At 41.6% G+C, this 23,226-nt stretch overlaps 1 protein-coding gene across 4 annotated transcripts in view; it reads left to right on the top strand.

Annotated features, from left to right (window-relative positions):
- Positions 1-20,471, top strand: part of LOC147729517 (rac GTPase-activating protein 1-like) — a 390,363-nt gene extending 369,892 nt beyond the window's left edge. For all 4 annotated transcript variants that reach the window (XM_086954407.1, XM_086954409.1, XM_086954408.1 and 1 more), the window contains one exon: positions 19,556-20,471. In XM_086954407.1, the coding sequence (XP_086810533.1) occupies positions 19,556-19,622 (67 nt within the window). In that variant the 3' untranslated portion in view covers positions 19,623-20,471. The remainder of the gene's footprint in view (positions 1-19,555) is intronic.
- The last annotated feature ends 2,755 nt before the right edge of the window (positions 20,472-23,226 follow it).

Here is a 23,226-nt window from a genome sequence, read left to right as displayed (position 1 = left end):
TGCTGGGTACAGCAAATGGTCTGGAGAAGCTCACAGAGGCGGCATTCCTTTGAAGCCACCCTCTGCCCATCCTGGGGCATTAGACTTAGCACCTCACCCAGGATGTGCATTGTTGCAGGCCCAGGAGAGCGGGGGCTCTCCTACCCAGGGGTCAAGCAACATGTCTGTTGTGTGGCAGCCTCTGCAGCCACTCAGCCAGTTGTGGATTGTAGATTAGGGTTTCAGAGGGCATCTCTAATATGACCTCTGGTGCATTTTACTATAAATCCCACACTGGCATTGGTGCAGGTTTAATGTGCTGAGATGTTTGATACCAAACTTGTCAGTCTTCAGTGTAGCTATTATGGTGTTGTGGAGTTCGTAATGATAACCTCCCAGCACAATATACTCTTAATGGCATCAATGCACTTATAGTGCCCAGGACTGGCCCTGGGTACTGTAGGAGCACAGGGCTCATGCACCTGTACCCTCACCTCTGGCATAGGGCACCCAGCTAGAGGGGTGGCTGAAGTATGCCATTGCAGTGGGTTCTGGGGGCATGGCACACCAAGGATCAACATTACAACAATTACGTCACCTAGAGTTCATAATGCGCCGTGAACTAAATCAAGGACTACACGCTTCAACCCTCATTCAATACCACAAACACCAAAGAATCTCTAGAGGGTTAAGGCTGGCTATAACACCTCTCCTCTACAGACTCCTACACAATAACCAATTCATGGATAAATGGCTCGTAGTGCTTAACAAGTGCTCGTTGGATGTCATACTGTTAATAATCGAAGAACTATCAATCTATTAAAAAATTAGAGGAAGAAATCTATAATATTCAAAGAGACCTTTCGGCATGCATGGAAGCAGATGAATGGACAACCAATTTGGAACAAATCAACATTAAATTGGAAAGTTATGGAAACTATTTACAGGGAAGAAAATTTAGGAAATTCAAACCCGATACCATTGACTGTCGTTTAAATGAAGTATATTTGTGGGCAGAGATGTATTCTCAACGACGACCAAACAGAAAACAATACACTTCCTCGAAAGAAAGTGTAGTAACAAATGGAGAACTTCTAGACACTAGACCACCTCTACAAACAGAAGAACCAGGAACATCGTCCTCCAACCGACAAGAAAGCTCAGGAACATCTAAACAACGTTCAACAACCGCAACTGAATCTTTTTTGTCAAAGGGCCAACAACCCAAGATCCAACAACCCAAAAATCAGGAGGAAACGTACCAAAACAAGGAGAGGACAAACCAAAAGGAAAAAGAAAAAACGAAACCCAATCTGAGGAGTCAGAGAACATAGTGATAAACATTTCTTCAATCACTTTGACTAAACAACAAACTCAAGTATTAAATAAAGGAACATCTTTCGTAAGCACATATAACACTAATTTTCCAGAAACCGAAATAGCATTCTACTGGTTCATGCGGACGATAAAGTTGAGACTTTTTTTGAGAATGTAATACAGGACAAAACCGAGGAAGACATTCAGGAATACCAACAATTTAAGCCTAAAAGTGTGTTTATGGCACCTACATCTCATAAAACCATAGACCTCTTCGAAACATTGGTTCTTCAAGATATATGAGCATTAAACTTCAATTCTCCAAAAAATAACAATTTGAACAAAAGCGAAAAACAAATATTGCAACAATTAGCGAACAGAAAAGAATTAACGTTTCAAAGAGCCGATAAGGGCGGAGCCCTCATAATGGATACCACATACTATGAGAACAAAGTAAGAGAACATCTTACTGACGAGTCAACCTACCTGAAACTGGAACATGATACAACATCAGAAATTACCAAAACTTTGGAAAAGATACTGTAACATGCCATCATCATGGATTGGATATCCACAAAAACAAAACTGTACTTTACCAAACACCCGAAACGTCCCCATTCATACATGACACCAAAAATACACAAGCATCCGCAAAATCCACCATTCCGACCCATAGTGTGAGGAATAGGCTCGTTGTTTGAACCTTTGGGAAAGTACATAGATTTTTTTTCTTGCAGAAATTTGTGATGACCTGGAAGACAAACATAAAAGATACTACAGATTTTTAAAACCAATTGAACCCCCTAGAAACCACACGCAGTGAACAATGGATACTCTGCATCATCGACGTAACGTCATTATATACGTCCATTCCCTTGAGAGAAGAATGGAATCTGCAGAATGGGCGCTACTAAGAATGGAAGAGATAGGAGCAAACAAGGTGTTCTTGTTAGAACTATTGTTGTTCTGTCTACAGCACAGCTACTTCAGGTACAAAGAAGAATACTTTCTCCAAATAAGTGGTACAAGCGTGGGATTCGGGGGAGCACCCACGTACGCGAACATCTTTATGGCGGCATTTGAAGAAAAATACATCCTCACCCAATAAACATAGAATCAACAATTAGTTGCATATTGTCGATTTATAGACAATATATTTCTAACATGGTCAGGAACCGCAGAAGATTTAGAAAACAACATCAGAAATTTGAACACCCATAAAACCAAAATCAAATTCACTCACACAATGAGTGATAAGGAAATATCTTTCCTAGATGGGAAAATAATTAGGACAAACACTGAAATGCATACGGAAACGTACGTCAAACCAACAGACAGAAATAACACATTATTAAACCCAAGCTTTTATTCCCGCAACTGATCAACAACCTTCCCTTTTCCCAAATGTTACGGATTAAAAGGATATCATCTACAGAAGAAGCATGTAAGAAAGATCTAGCCAGGATCAGAGAAAGATTCCTTACAAGAGGTTATCCACCGGAATGCTTAGATAAAGCGGAAGCGCGAGTAGGAGCTATCACCCGCAAAGAATTGTTAACCATCAAACACAAACCTACAGTCTTCAACAGAAGTGTATTTGTATCCAAATATTCAACTAGATCTACCAACATCAAAAAAATAATTACAAAAAGATGGGAGCTTCTTCAAAAGGACACAGATTTTAACAACATCTACAAAGAAAGGCCATTATTTGCATTCACGAGAAGCCCCAATCTTAACCTCTTAAGTGCTGCGTCGGGGCGTTGGCCGACGGCAGCACTACCTCCCCAGTGCTGCGCACGTCCATTGGACGTCCATTCAGCACTAGTTCCAATGGACAGCGCAGCACTGGGGAGGGATATTTGCGCCGCATCTAAGGTGTTAAGAAGCCGCTTACATCATCCAAAATTATAGACTACGCAGGACACAAAGGCATGAGAAATGGCAATTATTGCACGCATTGTAATAACGTGATGCAACAAACTTGGATAATTCACCCTAGAACTGGAGAAAAATTAACACTAAAATTTACAGCTGATTGCAACTCAAGTTACGTAATTTACAGTATCAAATGTCCCTGTGGACTTCTATACATCGGGAAAACAGAAAGAAAAATAAAAATCAGAATAGGAGAACACAAAAGCATGATAAGAAACAAAAACACCAACTCCAATCTGGTGTTACATTGGATTAAGCATCCACACAATATATATCAAGTACAGTACATGGTCATAGAAAAAATAACCATCGAAGATGGAAGGGACACAAGCCAGCATTTGTAACAACGTGAAGTAATGGCCATCAAAAAATATCAAACTATAGAACCCTACGGACTAAACAACAAATTAGATTTAAGCTGCTTTATTTAATTTGAAAAGCCATGCTTTCAGATATCCTCCAACATATAATCTATTCATTTTTCACCCCCATTGCACTCATCCACAACACCAGTGAACATTCAATAACCTAAATTAGTGGACAGGAAAAATCAGCATCTACAGCCCACTTTCACATGAAAGACGCACAACCCGAAACTGTATTAGAATTAATTGTCTAGAAACACACAGTGCATGTAAAGCAGTATGAAAAATAAAAATTAAGTTTGCAAATGTATTTGTTGTAAAAACAAATAAGAGCGTTTTTAAATGCAGTTAAAAACCACAGCAGTTTATCCTTTTAAGATGGCTGCCGCGCTTACCCCTCATTCACAAACCCATCGTCACTGTTCACCATTTTTTCACTTCTGCCTCAGTTCACATAGCTTTATTAAACCAAAAGCGGTCGTTAGTCTCACCAACCTAACCGCCACGCGAAGTCACACAGAACGTTTACCGACAGATCGGCAAGAAAAATAAAGGTGAGCCATAGCTCTAATATGCAAGTTCACTAAAACGCAGCATCAACAGAGCCCTTGAGGTAACCGCCTTCACGTTTTCAGAATCCACCACAAGCCACTGCAGCACCTTTCCAGCATCCTCCGCTGTCCCGCACTCGCATCGGACAGGCCCCGTGTAGCAACACGGAATATTCGCTCTAGTATTGGCAAGAAGACATCAAGGTAAGCTAGAGCCCACATACGTAAGTTAACTAAAGTAGAACGTCGACAGAGCCCTTAAGGTAACCGCCTTTCAAATTTTCAGAACCAACCGCAAGCTATACCAGCACCTTTAAGAAACATCTACCATTCCATACTCGCTTCGGAAAGCCGTACACAATTTGCAAAGGTAATTACATGCATGCTAAACCACGGGCACTTTCATTAACGTTTGAGCACCCTCATCTTACAACTATGGTACGGTTCTGTTTAATGTTTTCACAGAACCGTTGCGACAAGTTACTTCGATTATTATCCAGTCTGCAGTATAGAAGTTCGCGTTACAGGTCAGTGAGCTTACCAGTGTAGATGAAAATCATGCTTCATTATCACGCATGTTTGCACTATGACCACCCCAGCACTTTTAGAATGGTAGCACGCGCACCAGAACACTTGAGCACAGTAGTTTTCCATTAAATAGGAAGGCACATCCAGAACGATATCTCACATTGAGTCACCGTATAAACCGTAAGCCAGAGGATATGACAGGGCCTCAGGTTATGTAAAACAGTAAAAAGTCCACTAATATTCAATTCCATGACAATGAAAATAGCCATGCTTTTTGACAATATATTGAGCGCATGAGTAAGAATCTCCTTGCATGTCTCAAAGCTAACAAAGTAATGTTGTCACATGTGATAGTTATATAACTATTTTTTACATATGTATTTGAAAATGCAAATTATTAAAAAATTCAAACATTGGTTTTCTCAAGAGAGGCCCCTGAAGAAGGGACAGGCGTCCCGAAATGCATCGGGCCTCCTTCATCAATCGTCGCTTCGCCGACTAAAATGTAGCAGATAGTAATAACTTATGTGAATCATGAAGCAATGATTACCACAGACAAAAGTGAATGCACAAGTTATTTGATGTATGAATTACAGCAAAATCTAATTAAAAAGTAATGTATAAAGAATGTAAATAGATTGTGATTGCAATAATTTTGATTGCAGAATTTCATTTATTTAAAGATACTCAATACAAGTTGTTTAATGTTGTAGTGTAGTTCCTAGTTTCCCACTAGGCCCTGCGCATTGGAATAACATAAACAGTAGTATCGACGTGGAACTGGCTATATTCCAGGCCTCCACTGACTATGCTAAACTTAATTGGGTTGTGTTACCAACTAGCTCAGAGGTCACTGGAAACTTTCTTCTCTGCATAGGAAGTGATCAGCTTCCTTGGCACAGACAAGAAGGGATTCAGTTTTCCAACAACCGTGCAACATGACAACTTTGCTCCTCAGATCAAGAGTCGATCTCTAGGGTCGTGTGAAACAATAGACATAGATTTCACTCAGTCAGTCTGGTGCAGTTTACTTTCACAATATGTAGAGAATAGAGAGACGGGCGTTTATCAATAAAGGTTAACATTTATTGAACAGTCTTTCTTCTCATACAAGAGAAATGTATTGCCACAATTGCAATAACTGTTATTATAAAAAGTACGTACAGTAAGATAAGAATTGCGAAATAGAACTGTAAAAGCATTGATATGGTTTCTTAGCCATACAATGGTTTAAAAGTAATAAAACATATATACAGTCATATATACATTAGGCTAACATACTCAACTGGTGCTTCTAACTAAGCCTACCCCGGTGTGCCTGACCTAAGCCTAACACGTGAAAAGGGGAGTAAGTAAGTAGCTTAAGTTAAGTTGGTTTTGCCAAGGTTTGTTTCAAGAATTCTCTTCTAAGGGTTTAGTCAACACCATACCTCTGAATAGAATGATGGAGGATTGGTATCTCCTTCAGGGGTCTCTCTCGATATCCCAGTCACCCGCGAGGGTAAACCGGAAGCGCCGGGACTGGATTTCTCTGCACGAGAAATGCAGCGGCTTCTCTCAGCGCGTCGGGAGGAAGGAGGGGTGACAGCGTCCGCGGGCAGCTGGGCTGGATGTCTTCGCAGAGGACGGCTGCACGGCTCCTCAAGCGTACTGAACCACAGTTCGCGCTGTAGCGGCGATAATGGTAATCAGCAGCTTCACCACCACAGGATAGCAGGCTGCAGCGACAGAGTGCTAGTTTTTACCAACACTGGTCATGCAGGCAGCTGGCATCAGCAACAGGCAACGCTCATTGCTTAAGGCAACGTTGGTAATATTTATACCTGACAGGTGCCGGGTTTGACGCAAGTTTGCTGGACATAAGACGTCAATTAAAGATGTCACTAGGAAGTGATAGTTATCAGTTGCTCATTAGAGTTCCATTACTAATCAAAACATAGCAAGCGGGGATTTCCAGGTTTGCTAAGTTTTTATCTTGTTGAAGAACTCGGAGTGTTATCTAGGAATATCAGATAGTGACTGCTGCTCTGTCATTGCACTAATTGGTCGCAAAGGAAGTAGCAGAGAGTCATGCTGGAATGTGGCTCTGTGGCTCTGCTCGTGTGAGGCCAGAGATGACTTTTCAGAAAATCGCACTTGAACGGTTATGCCAATATAGGGAATAAAGGGCTTTATAGCCGAATAGGGGCATAAGGTCACAGTATCGATCAGGAACCTAGATAAGCACATGACACCCACTCCACGAATTCATGTCCATCAAAATTACTAAAACTAAGCAATTAGATGCATGTGTAACATTGTGTAACATAGCCCACCCCAAAATACATAAATGCATTCGAAATAGGCGTACTTGTAATACATGGAATTTAGGTACTGTACGTAGTTTTAAAGCATAGTAATCATTCAAAGGGTATTGCATATAAAATCACTGAACGATTATGCAAAAAGAATTACACATGAAGTATCTCTGACAGAAGAAATGCGAGATAAATCATCACATAACAATGCATTGTAATAACATGTGTGCTAGAGGCTGGTGTAATGTTGTTATGTCTCTAGAAGTGTTTAGAAATAGAAGTGTGAAGCTTCTGTTCTCTAAGAATAGTTTTTACGTTAAGCAAAGAATTGTTCGTGCCAAAAAGAAAAAAGGTCAATATTTTAAAAATTGTCCAATTCAAAGAAAAATCAGTTTACCAAAGCTCCTGGCAGTTTTTTGTTGATCAAAACTGAAGGCCGAATTCAGAGTTCATGGGAACGCTGTGTGTCGGAAAGCTTCTCAAAAGTTATTGTTTCTCTATGGGTGAGAACATCGTATCAGACAGGCTCTCAAAGAATTGGTCTACAAATTCAGGTGAAAGTTCAACCAAATTAGATAGCGCTGTAACTTGGCAGGTGTGAGAATGATTGCTGTCATCGAAGTCGGGACCAGCAATGCTCACAGCACGTTGTACCTGGATGATGTTGCTTTTGTCACTCGCTCCACTGTTACCACTTGGCTGTAGTACAGGAGTCTCCACGAATGCCGTCATCAGGATTGGTAGCCGCTGGGGACAACACAATGCGTGAGCCGTTATTGGACTCAGCAAGGTATCGACGTCCATTGGTACTGCTGATGGAAGTGAAAGACAGATGTCCAACACGCATTCCTCGCCGCAAAGCATACACCGTAGCACAGGTAAAATGCAATTTTGCCATATCGGTCTGAATGAAAGGAACCAGGTCATGTTTAGATCTCTCAGCCTGGCCAATCCGAGGACGTTAGTTATCCTGTCCCTGTAGCGCATTGCTAGGATTGTCTCTTCCATTCCCATGGGAGCTATGTCTGAGCCGAGGCTTGCCATAACGTAGCAGGAGGGTCAAAAATAGAATCCCTGCGATGAGTCCCAAAAAATAGTGGAATACCACCAAAGATGGAGTGCACAAAATTAGGAAAGATTCCCAAAATTGCCTGGAAGGGTGTTAGCAGTCCCGTAAAGACTGTCTTAAATATGCCTGGGATGCTTGTAGCACTAGACATGTTAAGGAGTTGGTCGAGCATTTGTACGAAATGCACGGGGCAATTTGTTGATAAAAGGTCATGAACCTCAGTAGCCGTCCTTGCGACTAGAAGATCATACGTCTCTTTAGATGACGTTATAGGCACTGTTGTCTGTAAAAGCACAGATTTCATTTTGCTTAATGTATCAATTCGTATAGAATAGAGATTCAGACGAGGCCAGATGGGAGTCACTATGTCTGGAGGCCCGCTCGGGAACAATGCTTGCATACAGCATTTGACCATGGACGTTACTTCTACTAGATAACTTAGTCCGGGCGCGAGGCCACAGCACCTGTGATCCGTTCTTAGAATGTAACTCCCGTTTGCGAGTTGCATAAAGAAGGGCTCTATCTGAGTTGCAGGTGTGACTAGCTGGTGGCATGAAAGGTTGTTTGAATTTCCATCACATGCTCCGTGTAAATTAATACCCTGACACAAAAGTATACCGCTTAGTGAATGTTTACAGTTCTCACCACTAAGAAATACATTTTTGTCGCTGTCACTGTAGCAAGAATGAGTGTATGGTAATTTCCATTTGGATTTTAAGTATCCTTTACCCAATTGTTCATATTGGCCAGCAGGTATGTACTCAAGGCATTTATGAAATCGGAAAGTTGTTATCGGAATTGTGATAATCCCGTGTATTATCCATTCAATGACAGGACTCTCTGACATTGTCAATGGTAATCTCTCGAGTTTCTCGATGCTCAAGATTGTATAGTCTGCTCCTCTCTGTGCCAAACTGATCTGTTTATCAGTAAGGTTAAAACTGGAAAATAATGACGTTGTGTTTATCAAACGCCAAGGCACATAGCCTGAACGAAGATTTTGCAGCGTCCAGCCTAATTCTATAATAGAGCGTAATTGAGACTGGCCATGTTGTAACATTAGCAAATCTCTGTCTATCACATCAAAGGCAGAGGATACAATATTGTCCAAAGAATATATTCTGGAAGACAGAGTCATTAACCCATTGTCTACCACAGAAAGTGATTTCTCCAAATTAATACGATCAATTTCTCGTATTTTTTCAGCAGTTTCAATTTGCTTTACTTTCCAAGCCTCGTTGTAAGCTGCATAGATACTGGTCGCTATGAAACGCTTTTGACGCTGTTTGCTTGGTCCAAGAATGAAATCGCGCAAATCAGCACCATCTTTTAATAAAGACAAGTGTTGCTTAATTTCAGCCAGTGTGGATGATGTTAGCCATTCAAGGCAGAGCTTCCCTACACTGTATGTTGTTATTATTCCTGGATGTTGTCTCTGGGAATATCTTGAGTCTAATCTGGTCATTTTTAAACCCTGTGTTTTATTCAGGAATCTATCTTGACAGCTATTTGTGTCTGTAGGCCAGATTAACCATTTTTTCCAATCAGAATGTGTTCTGTTGAAATGTAAAATGTGTGACACGTCTAACTCATTATCTGCAGTTGCATTCTCAGCTATTGGCTTTGGAATAGACGGTGTTTTCATTTCTTTGTTCTTAGCTAGGCCAAGACAGGATGTTTGGTGTACAGTGTCATTTAAAAATAACATTTGTTCTGGTATCATGCAGGTTCTAAATAGTGCTTCAATGCCTTGCACCTGCCAATCTTTTGTACCCCAAATTGTTTTCGTTTCAATATTATTTTTCCAATAATCAAAACCAAATGTCATCATTTTATCATAAAATGCTTCTGAATATATCAATTTAGAATTTGTCAGCATTGTTTTCATTCCTGTTTTATCTAACAGTTTGTAATAAAACGTTTCTGCATCACTGGTGTTAAACCCTGAGAAGTATTTGAATTTCTCAAAAAATGCTTTAGAACTGCTTTTAGGTGGTGTAGAACAATGTTCCCATTGATTATACATAAAAACATTTCTAGGCTGTGCAGATTTATGCAAGTAATGATCCCCATAGTGGGTGTAACAGAATAACTGCTCATAACTAGATGAACCTTGTAAATAATCATGATCTGTGAATCTAGCTGACATTACTAAATCAGACATCATGTCATTAATACTGTTAAAGTCCCAATCATCAGAGAATGTACTAGGTGTAACAAAGTCACTTAAGGAAACCTTTAGTTGATGAGGATACTTCAGGATTTCGACCGGACCATAGATCTCATAGTCTGTTTTCTCCCATACTACCCCACCAGGTATTGGAATTGCTGTGACATTTACTGTTGACAGTTCTCTTTTCTTCACGTGGGATGATCTGTGTGGTTTCAGGACTAGGTTGATGTTCTGACTTGCTGTGTCCATTCAATTGTAATGAACTTCCCTAAAATTAAAACTAAAATTAGGCATAGTAGGAGTATGAATACCCCTGAGATAATCCAATGCTCAATCAACGGTGAATCCAGATATAGTTCTTTGATTTGTTGAAGGAGTCCTGTTTCATTTTTTTTTAGAAATCTTTTTTGTTTCTGGCATCACTTCGGGGTCGTTTTCATCTTCAGAGAAGTTGTCGAAGTTGATGGAATAACCAGAGGCAGTTCTGTCAATTGATGGGATTGTTCTTTCAATCTGTCTTTCGGTAGCACTTTCTGATGCCACATTAGTGTAGACTGGTGCTGTTTCTTGACGAACTGTTTCAATCTGTGTTTCAAGAGGCACGAGTTCCATGGCATTATTGCATAGTCCTTCATTGTGCACTGCAGGCTGATCGAATGTGATGAGTCTTTCAGTTTGAACCTCTTGGATTGTTGCAAGTTTGGGTATTCTGTTGTTTCTTGGGAGTCCACTGGGCCTACTGTTGATTATAGGCCACATGCTTGTGGTTTTACCAGATCGATGGACACGACTCTGTTCTCCTTTTTACCAGCAAGGGGCGGTAGCACAACTGATCTTGTTCCGGTGACTGCCAAGACAGGTACTGCTTTTCTGTAAGAAGGCCCAAATTCCTTCTTAACCGCGATCTTTTCTCTGACTAGATCCCCAATCTTTGGAATCCAGACAGGCCTTGCTGGGGCTGTTGCGGGTGGTGCCTCGTCAGTGGTATTTGGCTGTTGCTTTAACTTTATGTTGCTTAATGATTTTCTTGTTTCATTCAGTTCCTGTAAAACAGCCAAACGGTCTTTTACTTCAAACTGCTTTGTTTCTTTTTGTACCACTGACATCTGACTATCGAGGTCCTGAACGTTCATTCTAATTCCGAACAATAGTTCGTATGGGCTGAAACCTTTTAGAGAATTTCTTGGCATGTTGTTAAGACTAGTCTGGACACTTATTAAATGTTTGACCCACCCAGCGCCTGAACCTAATACCTTCGCTGTTATAGATTGCTTTATATCCCGGTTTTTTCTTTCTACCACACTATTCCCTTCGGGATGCGATGGACAAGAATACCGCAACCCAATTCCCATGCTAGCCATGGCCTCCTTATAGGCTCGAGAGCTGAAAGCAGGACCCTGGTCAGAATGGAACGTGGTAATTGCGTATGTGCCGATAAAGACTCGCAAATCTTTTATAACCGTTCTAGCGTCAGCCGAGCGCTGGGGCCACATCCATATGAACCTCGTACAGGAATCCACTGCTACCATGATATATCTATAGTTACCGTCCCTTTGTAGGGGACCACAGTGGTCCAGGTAAACGCATGCAAATGGTTTATCCGAGATGAGAAGGGGTGTCTGCGCTGGTCGTTTCACTGTTGATACTTTTATCCTTTGGCATATGTCGCATTCTAATACATACTTTTTAGTTTGTATTCTCAAGCGAGGCCACCAATATCTCTGTTTTAATAGTGATACTGTTGCGGAAATGCCAGCGTGTGCAGAAGCAAGCCCTTCGTGTGCCGCTTTGATCAGTCCTAGTCTGTGTTCCCTGTTTGGAATTACTCTATCCCCCACTCCAGGGATTCGAGCAAAAGGAACATTATTTGTATCCGTTAAGTACAAGTACTTTTTAGGAAAGCCTTTTGGGAGTGTTTTCTTATCATTTTTTACTGACGCACTGACAGCTTGTAGAACATCGCTGTCTATTTTTGTTTGTGACCGAGTTATCGCGGCTACGGAAGCCGTTTGCACAGCTGCCTTCGCGGCTTCATCAGCCAATGAATTCCCTGCAACGTGAACGCCATCACGTTGATGACTCAGTGTATGTATCACGTGAGTCTTTTGTAGTTCTTTTTGTAAAAGAACTACCTGTTCCCAAAGCATTTTATGCTTTATTGTGCCACCTTTTGCATCTTTGAAACCATTTTCCACCCAATTCTGCAAGTATTCATTATAAGATTGTACGCAATAAAAAGAATCGCACTCTATTAGTGTGGGGAATTCGCGATCAGTATTTTTTAGCGCCATCTTAAATGCTACTAATTCAGCTCGTTGAGCCGAGCAATCTCCTAGAGATTGTGTTTTAGTGACCAATGGTCTAAATTTTCCTTTGTGCCAGCGACCTTTAACAATCGCGCACGCAGCACTGTAAGCTTGCTTACCCCCAACTGCGGGTTGTGCTGATCCGTCAGTATATATAATACTTCCGTATTCTTCGAGAGGCAGAATTTCAATTGGCAGAGGACATTCATATTCATATTGTAAAAATTCCTGTGTTTTTAAGTTAGGATCAAATTCGTGAACTACGTCTGTTGCAGCAAGAGAATTAACCCACTGAATCCATCTCGGATGCAAAGCTTTAGCATTAGGAATGCTTGCTTTAGTTACCGCTTCTAAAGCCGGTATAGGAGTTACGATAATTATTCGTTTACCTTGTGCTAGGGGCCTTTCTTTCGCTACAGCAGTCTGAACCGCAGTTAGAATTTTCTCCGTTGAACTGAATTTTATTTCAGCCTTTGTGTACAAATGTGATTTGTAAGCTATTGGTACCTTTTCTCCCTCATTAGAGGTTAGGTACGTGAATCCGCATCTTCCTGGGATGACTCGGATTACAAGATCACGTGTGTTGTCACGTGTATCTAATTTTGTTTTTGCTAACATGTCTGTTTGCAGTGATCTCAAAATTTCTGTGTGTTTTTGAGTCCAATTGATTTGTTTGAAATCAGGTTTAATTAGTTCGTAGAGAGGTTTAACCCTCTCTGCGTAATTTAGAATGTAAGTTCTTCCGAAATTCAGAAAACCTAGTATTGATTGTAGATTCTTCAGCGTTTTTGGGGCTTGGAGTACAGCGCACTTCTCTAAGAAGTTGTCCGCTAGGCTTTTCCCTTCACTTGATAATTCGTACCCTAAAAACAGTACTGTCAGATGGGCAATTCGGGACTTTTTAAAGTTGAATTTGTAACCCTCTGCTGCGAACCCAAGTATGATGGTGTTCACTCTTTTCAAGTGAGTATCCAAGTCGTCGTCTGTGAGATAAATATCATCTACGTAAGATAATGCTTCATCATCATAGATTTGTAGTAACTCTGTTACCCTAGCTGAGAATAGTCCTGGGCTGTTCTTGAACCCCTGTGGGAGTCGACAGAATTTTTTCTGCGACCCAAATGCGGAGAAAGCGGTCAAGTATCTGCTTTCTGGTGCAATGTTTTGACAAAAGAAACCATTAGAAATGTCTAATGTCGTTTTGTATTTTTTCCTAACTATGTTATTCATTAGGGCTGCACTATGCGAGTTTTGTACTGCAAAAGTTTTGCAACATGTATTAAGATGTCTGTAGTCCAAAACTAGACGATATGAATTGTCTGGCTTGGAGACAGGAAACAAAGGATTGTTCATTTGAGAGGTGCATGTTTCAATCACCCCCTGGTATTCAAGTTGATCTAAGATCTCCCTGACCTGTTTTTTAGCTTCTTGCTTTATGGGATACTGCCGTTGGGCAGTTGGTTCACTTTTTAGTTGGATTTTGTGAGGAGGAGAGTCCTCATCCCATCCTACATGATTTTTATACAATGCAGGTGCCTGGGCTACTGCCCATTTCCTTGCATATGTGTATTTTTTATGAATCGGAATGTGATTCGAGAAGGCAGGCATAATCACTTCTTCGCCACGAGGGCACTCCCTGACAAACTCCGGGGGCCAATCTTTTTCAGCTAACAGAATATCATAGCCTTTTGAGAGCTTATCCCAAAATAGACCCTTAATTTTCCTAGTCTTATCACCCTCTATACGTAATGTTATTTCGTATATTTTATGGGGCTCGCTAAGTCTGGCGTCGGCAGTTTCAACTTGAATGTATTCATTCGTGTCCACTGTCTCCAGATGACTCATCAAGTTCTTGCGCGCTATACTGATTTCTGCTGCACTGTCCAACATTGTCAATGCCCACTCCCCGTTTTTCAACTGTGTCCTCAGTATTCTCGGCATGGTTGATTACTCTAATACTGGCTACCTTCTTTTTCTGAAATTGAGATTTCTTATTTTGAGCAGGTTCCTTGTCTTTGGACTTGGTGTGCTCTCCTTGGTCTGACCGTCCTCTTCTTTCCGAATTCTGTGGAGAAGATCGAGAGGGACGTGTATCAATGCTTTGATATCTATCAGGTCTTTTTATATTATCCCTATTTCTAAGGTTATATCTTTTCTCAGAGGGCTCCCGTTGGGGAGACTGGCGTTCTCGAGTCGGAGTTCTTTCCCTCCGTCGAGGAGACCTTCCTCTGGACTGGAAAACTTTTTCTTTGGGAGTGGATTGTTTATTTCCATCCCAGCTCTTTTTAGGAGTGTTTAAATTATTTTTAATAAATAATTTTTCAGGATTTTCGAGCGGTTGGGGCTTTACTGGTTTCCCACCCAAGCTGTCTCTACCTAATTCTTCATAGCATTTTTCTATGATTTTTGCAAGCTCAACAGGATCTTTTATATCTGTTTCCCTCAACTTCTGGCGAATCGCCACAGATGCTGCTTCTCCCTTTACATTGGCTAATAATATAGCCGTGACCTGCTTGAAGTCTTTCAGTAATTTCATACCTAGATTTAAAGCGGGCTCTGGACCGAATTCATTTTGAATCTGTTTTAGCACGTCTGGTATTACCGCCATAGACGGAACACCGTGTGTTTTTGTGTAAATGGAAGCAAAGACTGTACCCCAAGTGTCGCAGTCCTCCACGTGTGGTGCGATTCCCATAGGAAGGCAGATGGTCAAGATTCTGTGTTTCTCAATAGGGGTAGTATCAGGAAATACTGCCTCTATTTGAGTGATTTTCTGGGCTAACCAGAAAGGAATTTGTTCCCGTTTTACGGGTGTTTTACCAAGACATGACTGTATGTTCTGTGGTGTAATTTTATTAGTGTTCCCCTGATGAGGGGTCAGCTGTGGTGTATTAACAGCTGGCTGGACTGTTGCAGTCCGTATTACATATTGGACTAATTGCCTATGTATTTTTATTAATGTGTTTAGCTGTGTTAACAGCTCTTCCTTAGACATTTTTGCAATGTCAGGATGTGGTGTGTAGCTGGCTAGAACTGGCCACGTGGCTCCTGGTCTACCTAGTGGACCGAGCCTAGTTATGTGATCATTGTGTTTTAGGGCGCCATTAAACCAGAGCAGGTGCTCTTGAAATTTAAGTGGGATTTCAATCTCCTCGAAAGGAGCGTACTCTCCCGGAGGTTCCTCTATTTTGTAATAGTGAAACTCTTGTGTTATAGCGTTTACCGCTGGAAAGTTTATCCATGAATAGAATACCTCTGTCTGCCGATATTCGTGAGCCTCTATCACGAAAATTACTGTACCACCTTGAGGTGTCAGTCCATTCTCTATAAGTTTTAACGTTATAGATCTTCTTAACTGGACCGGGATGATAATAGCATCCGGGTCTGCTTGTTCGGGACCTTGCTGAGTCGCATCTACTGCGGCCCCAGAGGTGCCGTTTTCTGGCATTGTAAAAATGCGAGGTTTGCAGAGTAGGTCTCCAAGGAGACATAGATTAGATGCACAATATTTTGGAACACTGTATCCTTCAACGTTGAATAAACCGGAGCTTTACATAGGAATCTCTTCCTACTAAGGTCGGGCGGATTTTAACCTTTCACCCACTCCAGACGTCTATTGGAGTATTTACGGGAGAAAGGGGTGTGAAATATGCACGACTGAGTTACTCTATAAGTCTTACGTTAGTTTATCGCCTTACCAAACGTTGGGCGCCATGTAGTGTAGTTCCTAGTTTCCCACTAGGCCCTGCGCATTGGAATAACATAAACAGTAGTATCGACGTGGAACTGGCTATATTCCAGGCCTCCACTGACTATGCTAAACTTAATTGGGTTGTGTTACCAACTAGCTCAGAGGTCACTGGAAACTTTCTTCTCTGCATAGGAAGTGATCAGCTTCCTTGGCACAGACAAGAAGGGATTCAGTTTTCCAACAACCGTGCAACATGACAACTTTGCTCCTCAGATCAAGAGTCGATCTCTAGGGTCGTGTGAAACAATAGACATAGATTTCACTCAGTCAGTCTGGTGCAGTTTACTTTCACAATATGTAGAGAATAGAGAGACGGGCGTTTATCAATAAAGGTTAACATTTATTGAACAGTCTTTCTTCTCATACAAGAGAAATGTATTGCCACAATTGCAATAACTGTTATTATAAAAAGTACGTACAGTAAGATAAGAATTGCGAAATAGAACTGTAAAAGCATTGATATGGTTTCTTAGCCATACAATGGTTTAAAAGTAATAAAACATATATACAGTCATATATACATTAGGCTAACATACTCAACTGGTGCTTCTAACTAAGCCTACCCCGGTGTGCCTGACCTAAGCCTAACACGTGAAAAGGGGAGTAAGTAAGTAGCTTAAGTTAAGTTGGTTTTGCCAAGGTTTGTTTCAAGAATTCTCTTCTAAGGGTTTAGTCAACACCATACCTCTGAATAGAATGATGGAGGATTGGTATCTCCTTCAGGGGTCTCTCTCGATATCCCAGTCACCCGCGAGGGTAAACCGGAAGCGCCGGGACTGGATTTCTCTGCACGAGAAATGCAGCGGCTTCTCTCAGCGCGTCGGGAGGAAGGAGGGGTGACAGCGTCCGCGGGCAGCTGGGCTGGATGTCTTCGCAGAGGACGGCTGCACGGCTCCTCAAGCGTACTGAACCACAGTTCGCGCTGTAGCGGCGATAATGGTAATCAGCAGCTTCACCACCACAGGATAGCAGGCTGCAGCGACAGAGTGCTAGTTTTTACCAACACTGGTCATGCAGGCAGCTGGCATCAGCAACAGGCAACGCTCATTGCTTAAGGCAACGTTGGTAATATTTATACCTGACAGGTGCCGGGTTTGACGCAAGTTTGCTGGACATAAGACGTCAATTAAAGATGTCACTAGGAAGTGATAGTTATCAGTTGCTCATTAGAGTTCCATTACTAATCAAAACATAGCAAGCGGGGATTTCCAGGTTTGCTAAGTTTTTATCTTGTTGAAGAACTCGGAGTGTTATCTAGGAATATCAGATAGTGACTGCTGCTCTGTCATTGCACTAATTGGTCGCAAAGGAAGTAGCAGAGAGTCATGCTGGAATGTGGCTCTGTGGCTCTGCTCGTGTGAGGCCAGAGATGACTTTTCAGAAAATCGCACTTGAACGGTTATGCCAATATAGGGAATAAAGGGCTTTATAGCCGAATAGGGGCATAAGGTCACAGTATCGATCAGGAACCTAGATAAGCACATGACAATGTAGTTCAAGCCAAACTTTTGATTTAAAGAGTTAGTAGTGTGATATAGATACACTCAAACTGCGCACTAGATACGGTACTGACAGCACGTCAAGACACCCTAGGGACAGGCAGCCCTTTGAAATCTAGTAGCACGTGTAAGACCGAATATCTGAAACAAACAAACGTTCATTTAAGGAGAAACTACGAGGAGTGCTAGTAACCACATTCCCATAGATGCACAGGGATGTGTGCCATGTCTACTCTTGTTTTAGTTCTGTACTTAGGCACTCAGCCTGCAAAGGCAGTGTGTGGGTGCCAGGATACAGGGCCCCTAAGGGTGGCACAATAAGTGCTGCAGCCTTCAGAAGGTTTTCGCTGGTCGCCATGCATTGGGTACCTAGGGTACCCTTTACCAGGGGATAACAGGTGGCCAGAGATGCCAATTGGGTCTTTTTGTTTCAACATAGGTTTAGGGAAGGAACACAGGCCCTGGGTACCTGGTTGGCAGGAACCCAGTGCACACTCAGTTAAAGCACATCAGCAGTTCAGAAAAAAGTGGGGGCATACCAATGCAAGGAAGATGGCACTTTCTCACAATAGGTTTATATTGGAAGGTTATTACAATACAAGATACTATGCCTACACAAACTTGAAAACCTTTCCCACTTGGGAGTTTGCTGTACAATGCAGCACACAGGCAAAGTCAGAAAAGTTAGAAGAAATACAAGCATTTATCCTTTTACTGGCTTCTTCAAAGTGGTATTATTTTTTGAGTGTAAAACCATGTCTACTGCTGTTAATAGATGGGGAATTGTGTCAAAAACCATGGGTGACCTGGCATGGCAGTGCCCATGTACCACCCATGGAACGCTCCCTTGACCCACGAACACAAATTTCTTACTTTGAGGCAGCTTTCCAGCGCATAGCTTGTATCATCCTCAGGACAAAGTGTTAGTTGAGAGTGCTAATAGAATGTTCAGAAAGCGTGTTCCTATCATGGCAGCTAACCAAATGTTATTAAAGAATAACATGCTATTGTTTCACCATAGTACACCACATGTCACAACTGCCATGATTCTATAACTGGTGGCTTCAAAGGTATTATCAGTTTTAAGCCCAGATCCTTACCAACAGTATTAGCAGACAAGGGTTCAGTGTTTGCAGAGAAAGGCAGATGTAAAGTTCAGGTAGTATGCAAGACCAGAGTAAGAAAAGATATGACAAGTTTGACTGTTAATCATGTAGATGTAAAGGTTTGTGACATTGTGAGGACTTGGAGAGTTGATAATGTCAAGAAAGAAAATGTGAAGTGTAGTTCCAAAGAAATTGTTACGGATGTGACGCCATCCATGGTGTATGTAGAAATGGTTCAATGGTGGAACAAAGGGAGAGCTGTAGAGTAAGGCTGAGTGGCAAGCATGATGCTGTTGGAGATGCTGCTTCTGGTCATGATCTCAACAATGGGTAATACTCTGAATCAAAGGGTCAAAAAGCAATTCACAGACCATTAGGAGTAGAGAACAATCCCAGGTGGAGAAGTCTTGTGTGTTTGATGGTTACCAACATTCACTCATTGTTGTTTCTTTGTAGCATGTTTGTACATTGTTTTGCATTTTGTTTGCTTCTTATGTTATCAAAGTATTTTTGTTATTTCCTTTTTAAACCGTTTTTCTTGTCATTTTCATATTTTGATGGTCAAGTTTTGGGTGTGCAGTTAAAGAAAGCAAGAAGAGGATATGACTTGCTTGGTGTGCATGTTGCCTTCTCACCTCTTAGTACTAATGTTTCTTCTTCTCTGGTTTTCCTCAAGGATGTCGTCCAAGAATGTGATGGAGCCCATAAAAAAACAGCGATTCTTCACCTCCCCCAATGTGTGATGTGGAGATCGAGAAGCTTTGAAAGTTCACAGCCTTGGCAGAGGGTTTGGAAAGCGTACTGAGGATATGTTGAACACTGGAGATTGTCGGTGGGAGGAATCTCAGACCAAGCTTCAGATATCTGGAGTTTACTTGCAAGAGCGCCGTCTCAGAGGTCTGCCAAGTCCTATAGTGTGACACTTCACAAAGGCCAGTGCGCCACATTCTGAGCGACTGATACTTTTAAAGAACAACATACAACTGGTGGCATCTTGACATTAAGGCTATTTGAGACATAATAAACACACAGGAGAGAAAATACCGCAAACCGAAAAGAGGTGGTTCATGGTTGAGTATCTTGTCCATGTCCATGGGCAGATTATTCCAGAACTGAAGGACCAACAAAGAGAGAGACTTGATGCCGCAGCAGGAGCTCTTAAAGCATTGGGACGTTGAGGCCGCGCACCAGAACGAGGCGAGTGGACAGGTCCATGAGAGATCCCTTCTGCTTCAGACTCTGTCCTTGCCTCCATGAGCTGAGATGGAGTTCCTCAATGGACACCCCTTCTGGTTCTAACTCTAATTCTTTACAGAGGAAGCTCCACGAACTGAGGATCCATACAGCCGTGGATATGCGGATACTGCCGACTTGGGCATGGGCAGTTTGAGGTATTTCACTGCGTTTGGTTCCTGGGACTCACTCTGGCAGGCACATATTGCAAGAAATAAAATGAGATGCACCCACTTTGCACTTAGGAAAACTATTCATGGTTTTGGATTGAAAAGAAAAGTATTTATCAAGGAACGACGGAGAAAATATTCCCTGTGACTTGAGGGACTTTCTATTAAATTTTTCATTTTTGCATCAAAGATGGTTCCCTTGTATAAGTTTTTTTTAGTGGGGAGAGTGGGGAATTGATGGAAACCCAAAGGTCTTTCGTAGACACCTGAAATATCTGTAGTGAGGAGGGAGCACAAAATATTTATTGTATCTAATAGCTGCTTTAAAAATGTTACCTCAATTGAAGTAGAGTTGAAATTATTGAGGCAATAATGTCATTATAGTTTAAAAATGTGTAGGTCTTGCCTGTGACAGCACATGCGCTGCTTGCGAGACATACTGTATACAACCAGGGGCTTGCAGCCTGCCATTGCTTACCATTCGTTGGCTTCTTTTTGTTCTTTTTTGCTCTTTTTTGCTGCCTTGTTATTGGACAGCAAGTAGGCGGCATCATCACCTCTTCTTCACCTGGAGCATGGACCAAGTACAGATTGCTCTTCAGGTTGATTGCTGTTCTTCCGCTGATCGAGGTAATATTTACATTTTCAAAATGTTATTTTTCATATTGTTTCTTCCTCTCCTAAACTCCTTGTGCTGTCTATGCTGTTAATTTCCGTCTCCCTCCTCCCGCAGTCTGTGTTCTTGGTCCCCCATCCTCGTATTGCTTGCCTGTCTGTCTTTCAACCATTTTCCTTCTGTTAGAGATGTTCCTATCTTCCTTTCCCATGATCCATGGTGTAGCTTACTACCTCTGTCCATCCGTGGTTTTTCTGGTCTCCTCATCCCACCCTCCTCTGTTGCCAGATGTTTTGAACACCCCAAGCTCTGTTCCGCCTTTCTTGCCTCTCTTGCCTGCCACACAAAAAAAAATGAAAAAGTCAAATAGCTCTTGCATACGAGAGAGCTGTTTGACTTTGACAATGTTACTTTTTTGCCATGTTGTTCAGCAGCATGGCTGTTGAGCAACAAGGCTGAAAGTACAGGAAAAGGTGCTGTGACACAGCTAGCATTGACCATGGCATTGTACTTTTTCTTGTAATTTTAGCCCTTCGCCTGCAATAGGGACCGCTCCTTCTACCACAACAACCTTTGTTCTTTTTCTTTTTTTTAAATCTGCTTCAATATATGCTTAGTGTAAGCTTTACTTTTTTCAGGGAAGAAATAACACTGGAGCAGAAGTGATTGGAGGGACACGGAAGCGCTGTGAAGCTGCCCTATGCTTAAGAGGTGGCTGGTGTATCCTTCAGCTCTTTTTTTTTTTTTTTATGTTTGAAAGCTTTATTAAAATCAAGGGTATACAATAACAAGGTGACATCAACAGAAGAAACAAATATGAAAGAAACAAAAATATCTCTGATGCCAACACTAAGAATCTAAGCATTTTCTAGTTTTAAGGAGAAGGTAGGGGAAGGGAGAAGGGAGGCGAGATAAACAATCATGTTATCACAAGTCATATTGATATAAAAAATTGCGGCATATAAAAACCAAATGCACAATATTCGAAAAAGAATATAGAATATATAAAAGTCTATACTGCAACCAAAAAACTGCAATCTAGAGAGGAATATTGCAGGCGAGAGTACAAATCTTCAAGGGGGGTTAAAGTTGTCAGAGGAAAGGGAAGTGTAGCCTTTTTTGGCAGATTAATCTAAGTATAAGGTAAGGGGTAACCAATATAATTCAACATTGCAAGGGGGTTTGCAGGAGGAAGCAAAGGCAACATCAAGTGTATGGAAATTACATAGTGAATTCCACCAACAACGAATGGAGAGTGTGGTGAGGGACTTCCAATTGGAGGTTGTGTTGGAGAGCTAGGGACAACATAAGGTCAAAGAGACCGAATGAATGTGGCGGGAGATTCAGAGAGTCCGAGAGACTCCCCAAAAACACCAAGGAATTAGAATAAGGAACGGAAAGTGTAAACATGCGCGATATGTAAGACCAAACCTGTTGTCAGAAAGTTGCAACAGAAGGACAGGAAAAGAAAAGATGAAAAAGATCAGCATCAGGTGCACTACATGTCCAGCAGTTAGAGTTGGAAGAAGGAAGGAAGCGAGAAAGAGAAAGGGGAGAAAGATAGTCTATGATAAAAGAAGAATATGGATTGAGTGAGGGAAGCAGAACGAGAAATCTTCAGGGTTTTAAACCATAATTTATCCCAGAGAGGAACAGGCCATGAACAACCAAAATCTTTCTCCCAAGAAAGTTCCAGTTTATTGTTGGGACGTATAGGGTCTGGGGCAGAGAAGAAGCGATATATAAGATAAGCCTTAGAAAGAGTAGCAAGAATGGCAAGAAGAGGAGAAGGGGGGAGGGGGGGGGGGAACTCAGAGAACGGAAGAGTGTAATAACGGTAGAGTATAATTTCCATAAGAATGTAATATTTCTCGGAGAGCAAACGTGGACAACGAAACTGCTCTTGAAATTGGGGAAAGGAGCAGGGCGACGAACAATCGAAGAGTTGACAAACCCAAATGATGCATTTTGACCTCCAAGAAGACCAAGCAACTGGTCTATTCTTCAGGGGAATAAGCGAGTTATACCAAATGGGCAAAAGTAAAAAAGATTAGCGAGATATAGTCAATGGGGATAACAACGGTTTCAAAAGGGAAGAGGTATGTTTAAACAGCGGAGGGGTGGTATGAGGGGAGTTAGAAGTAAAGCAAATTACATCTTGAAATGAAAAAGGTAATAGTAAGGAACGTTCTATCTGAAGCCAGAGAGGGGAAAAGGGAGAGAGCTCTGACAACAACCATAGAGAGGCTTGACGTAGAGGGAAAGATTTGTGATAAAGACGAAAGTCTGGAAAGTTGACCCCACCATTCAACTTGGTCTTGCAAAGAG

This window comes from Lissotriton vulgaris, chromosome 2_1, assembly GCF_964263255.1.
Source record: "Lissotriton vulgaris chromosome 2_1, aLisVul1.2, whole genome shotgun sequence".
In the NCBI taxonomy this organism is placed as follows: domain Eukaryota; kingdom Metazoa; phylum Chordata; class Amphibia; order Caudata; family Salamandridae; genus Lissotriton; species Lissotriton vulgaris.
The sequence above is the reverse complement of the archived record's forward strand: the minus strand, read 5'-3'. Positions and strand labels throughout refer to the sequence as shown.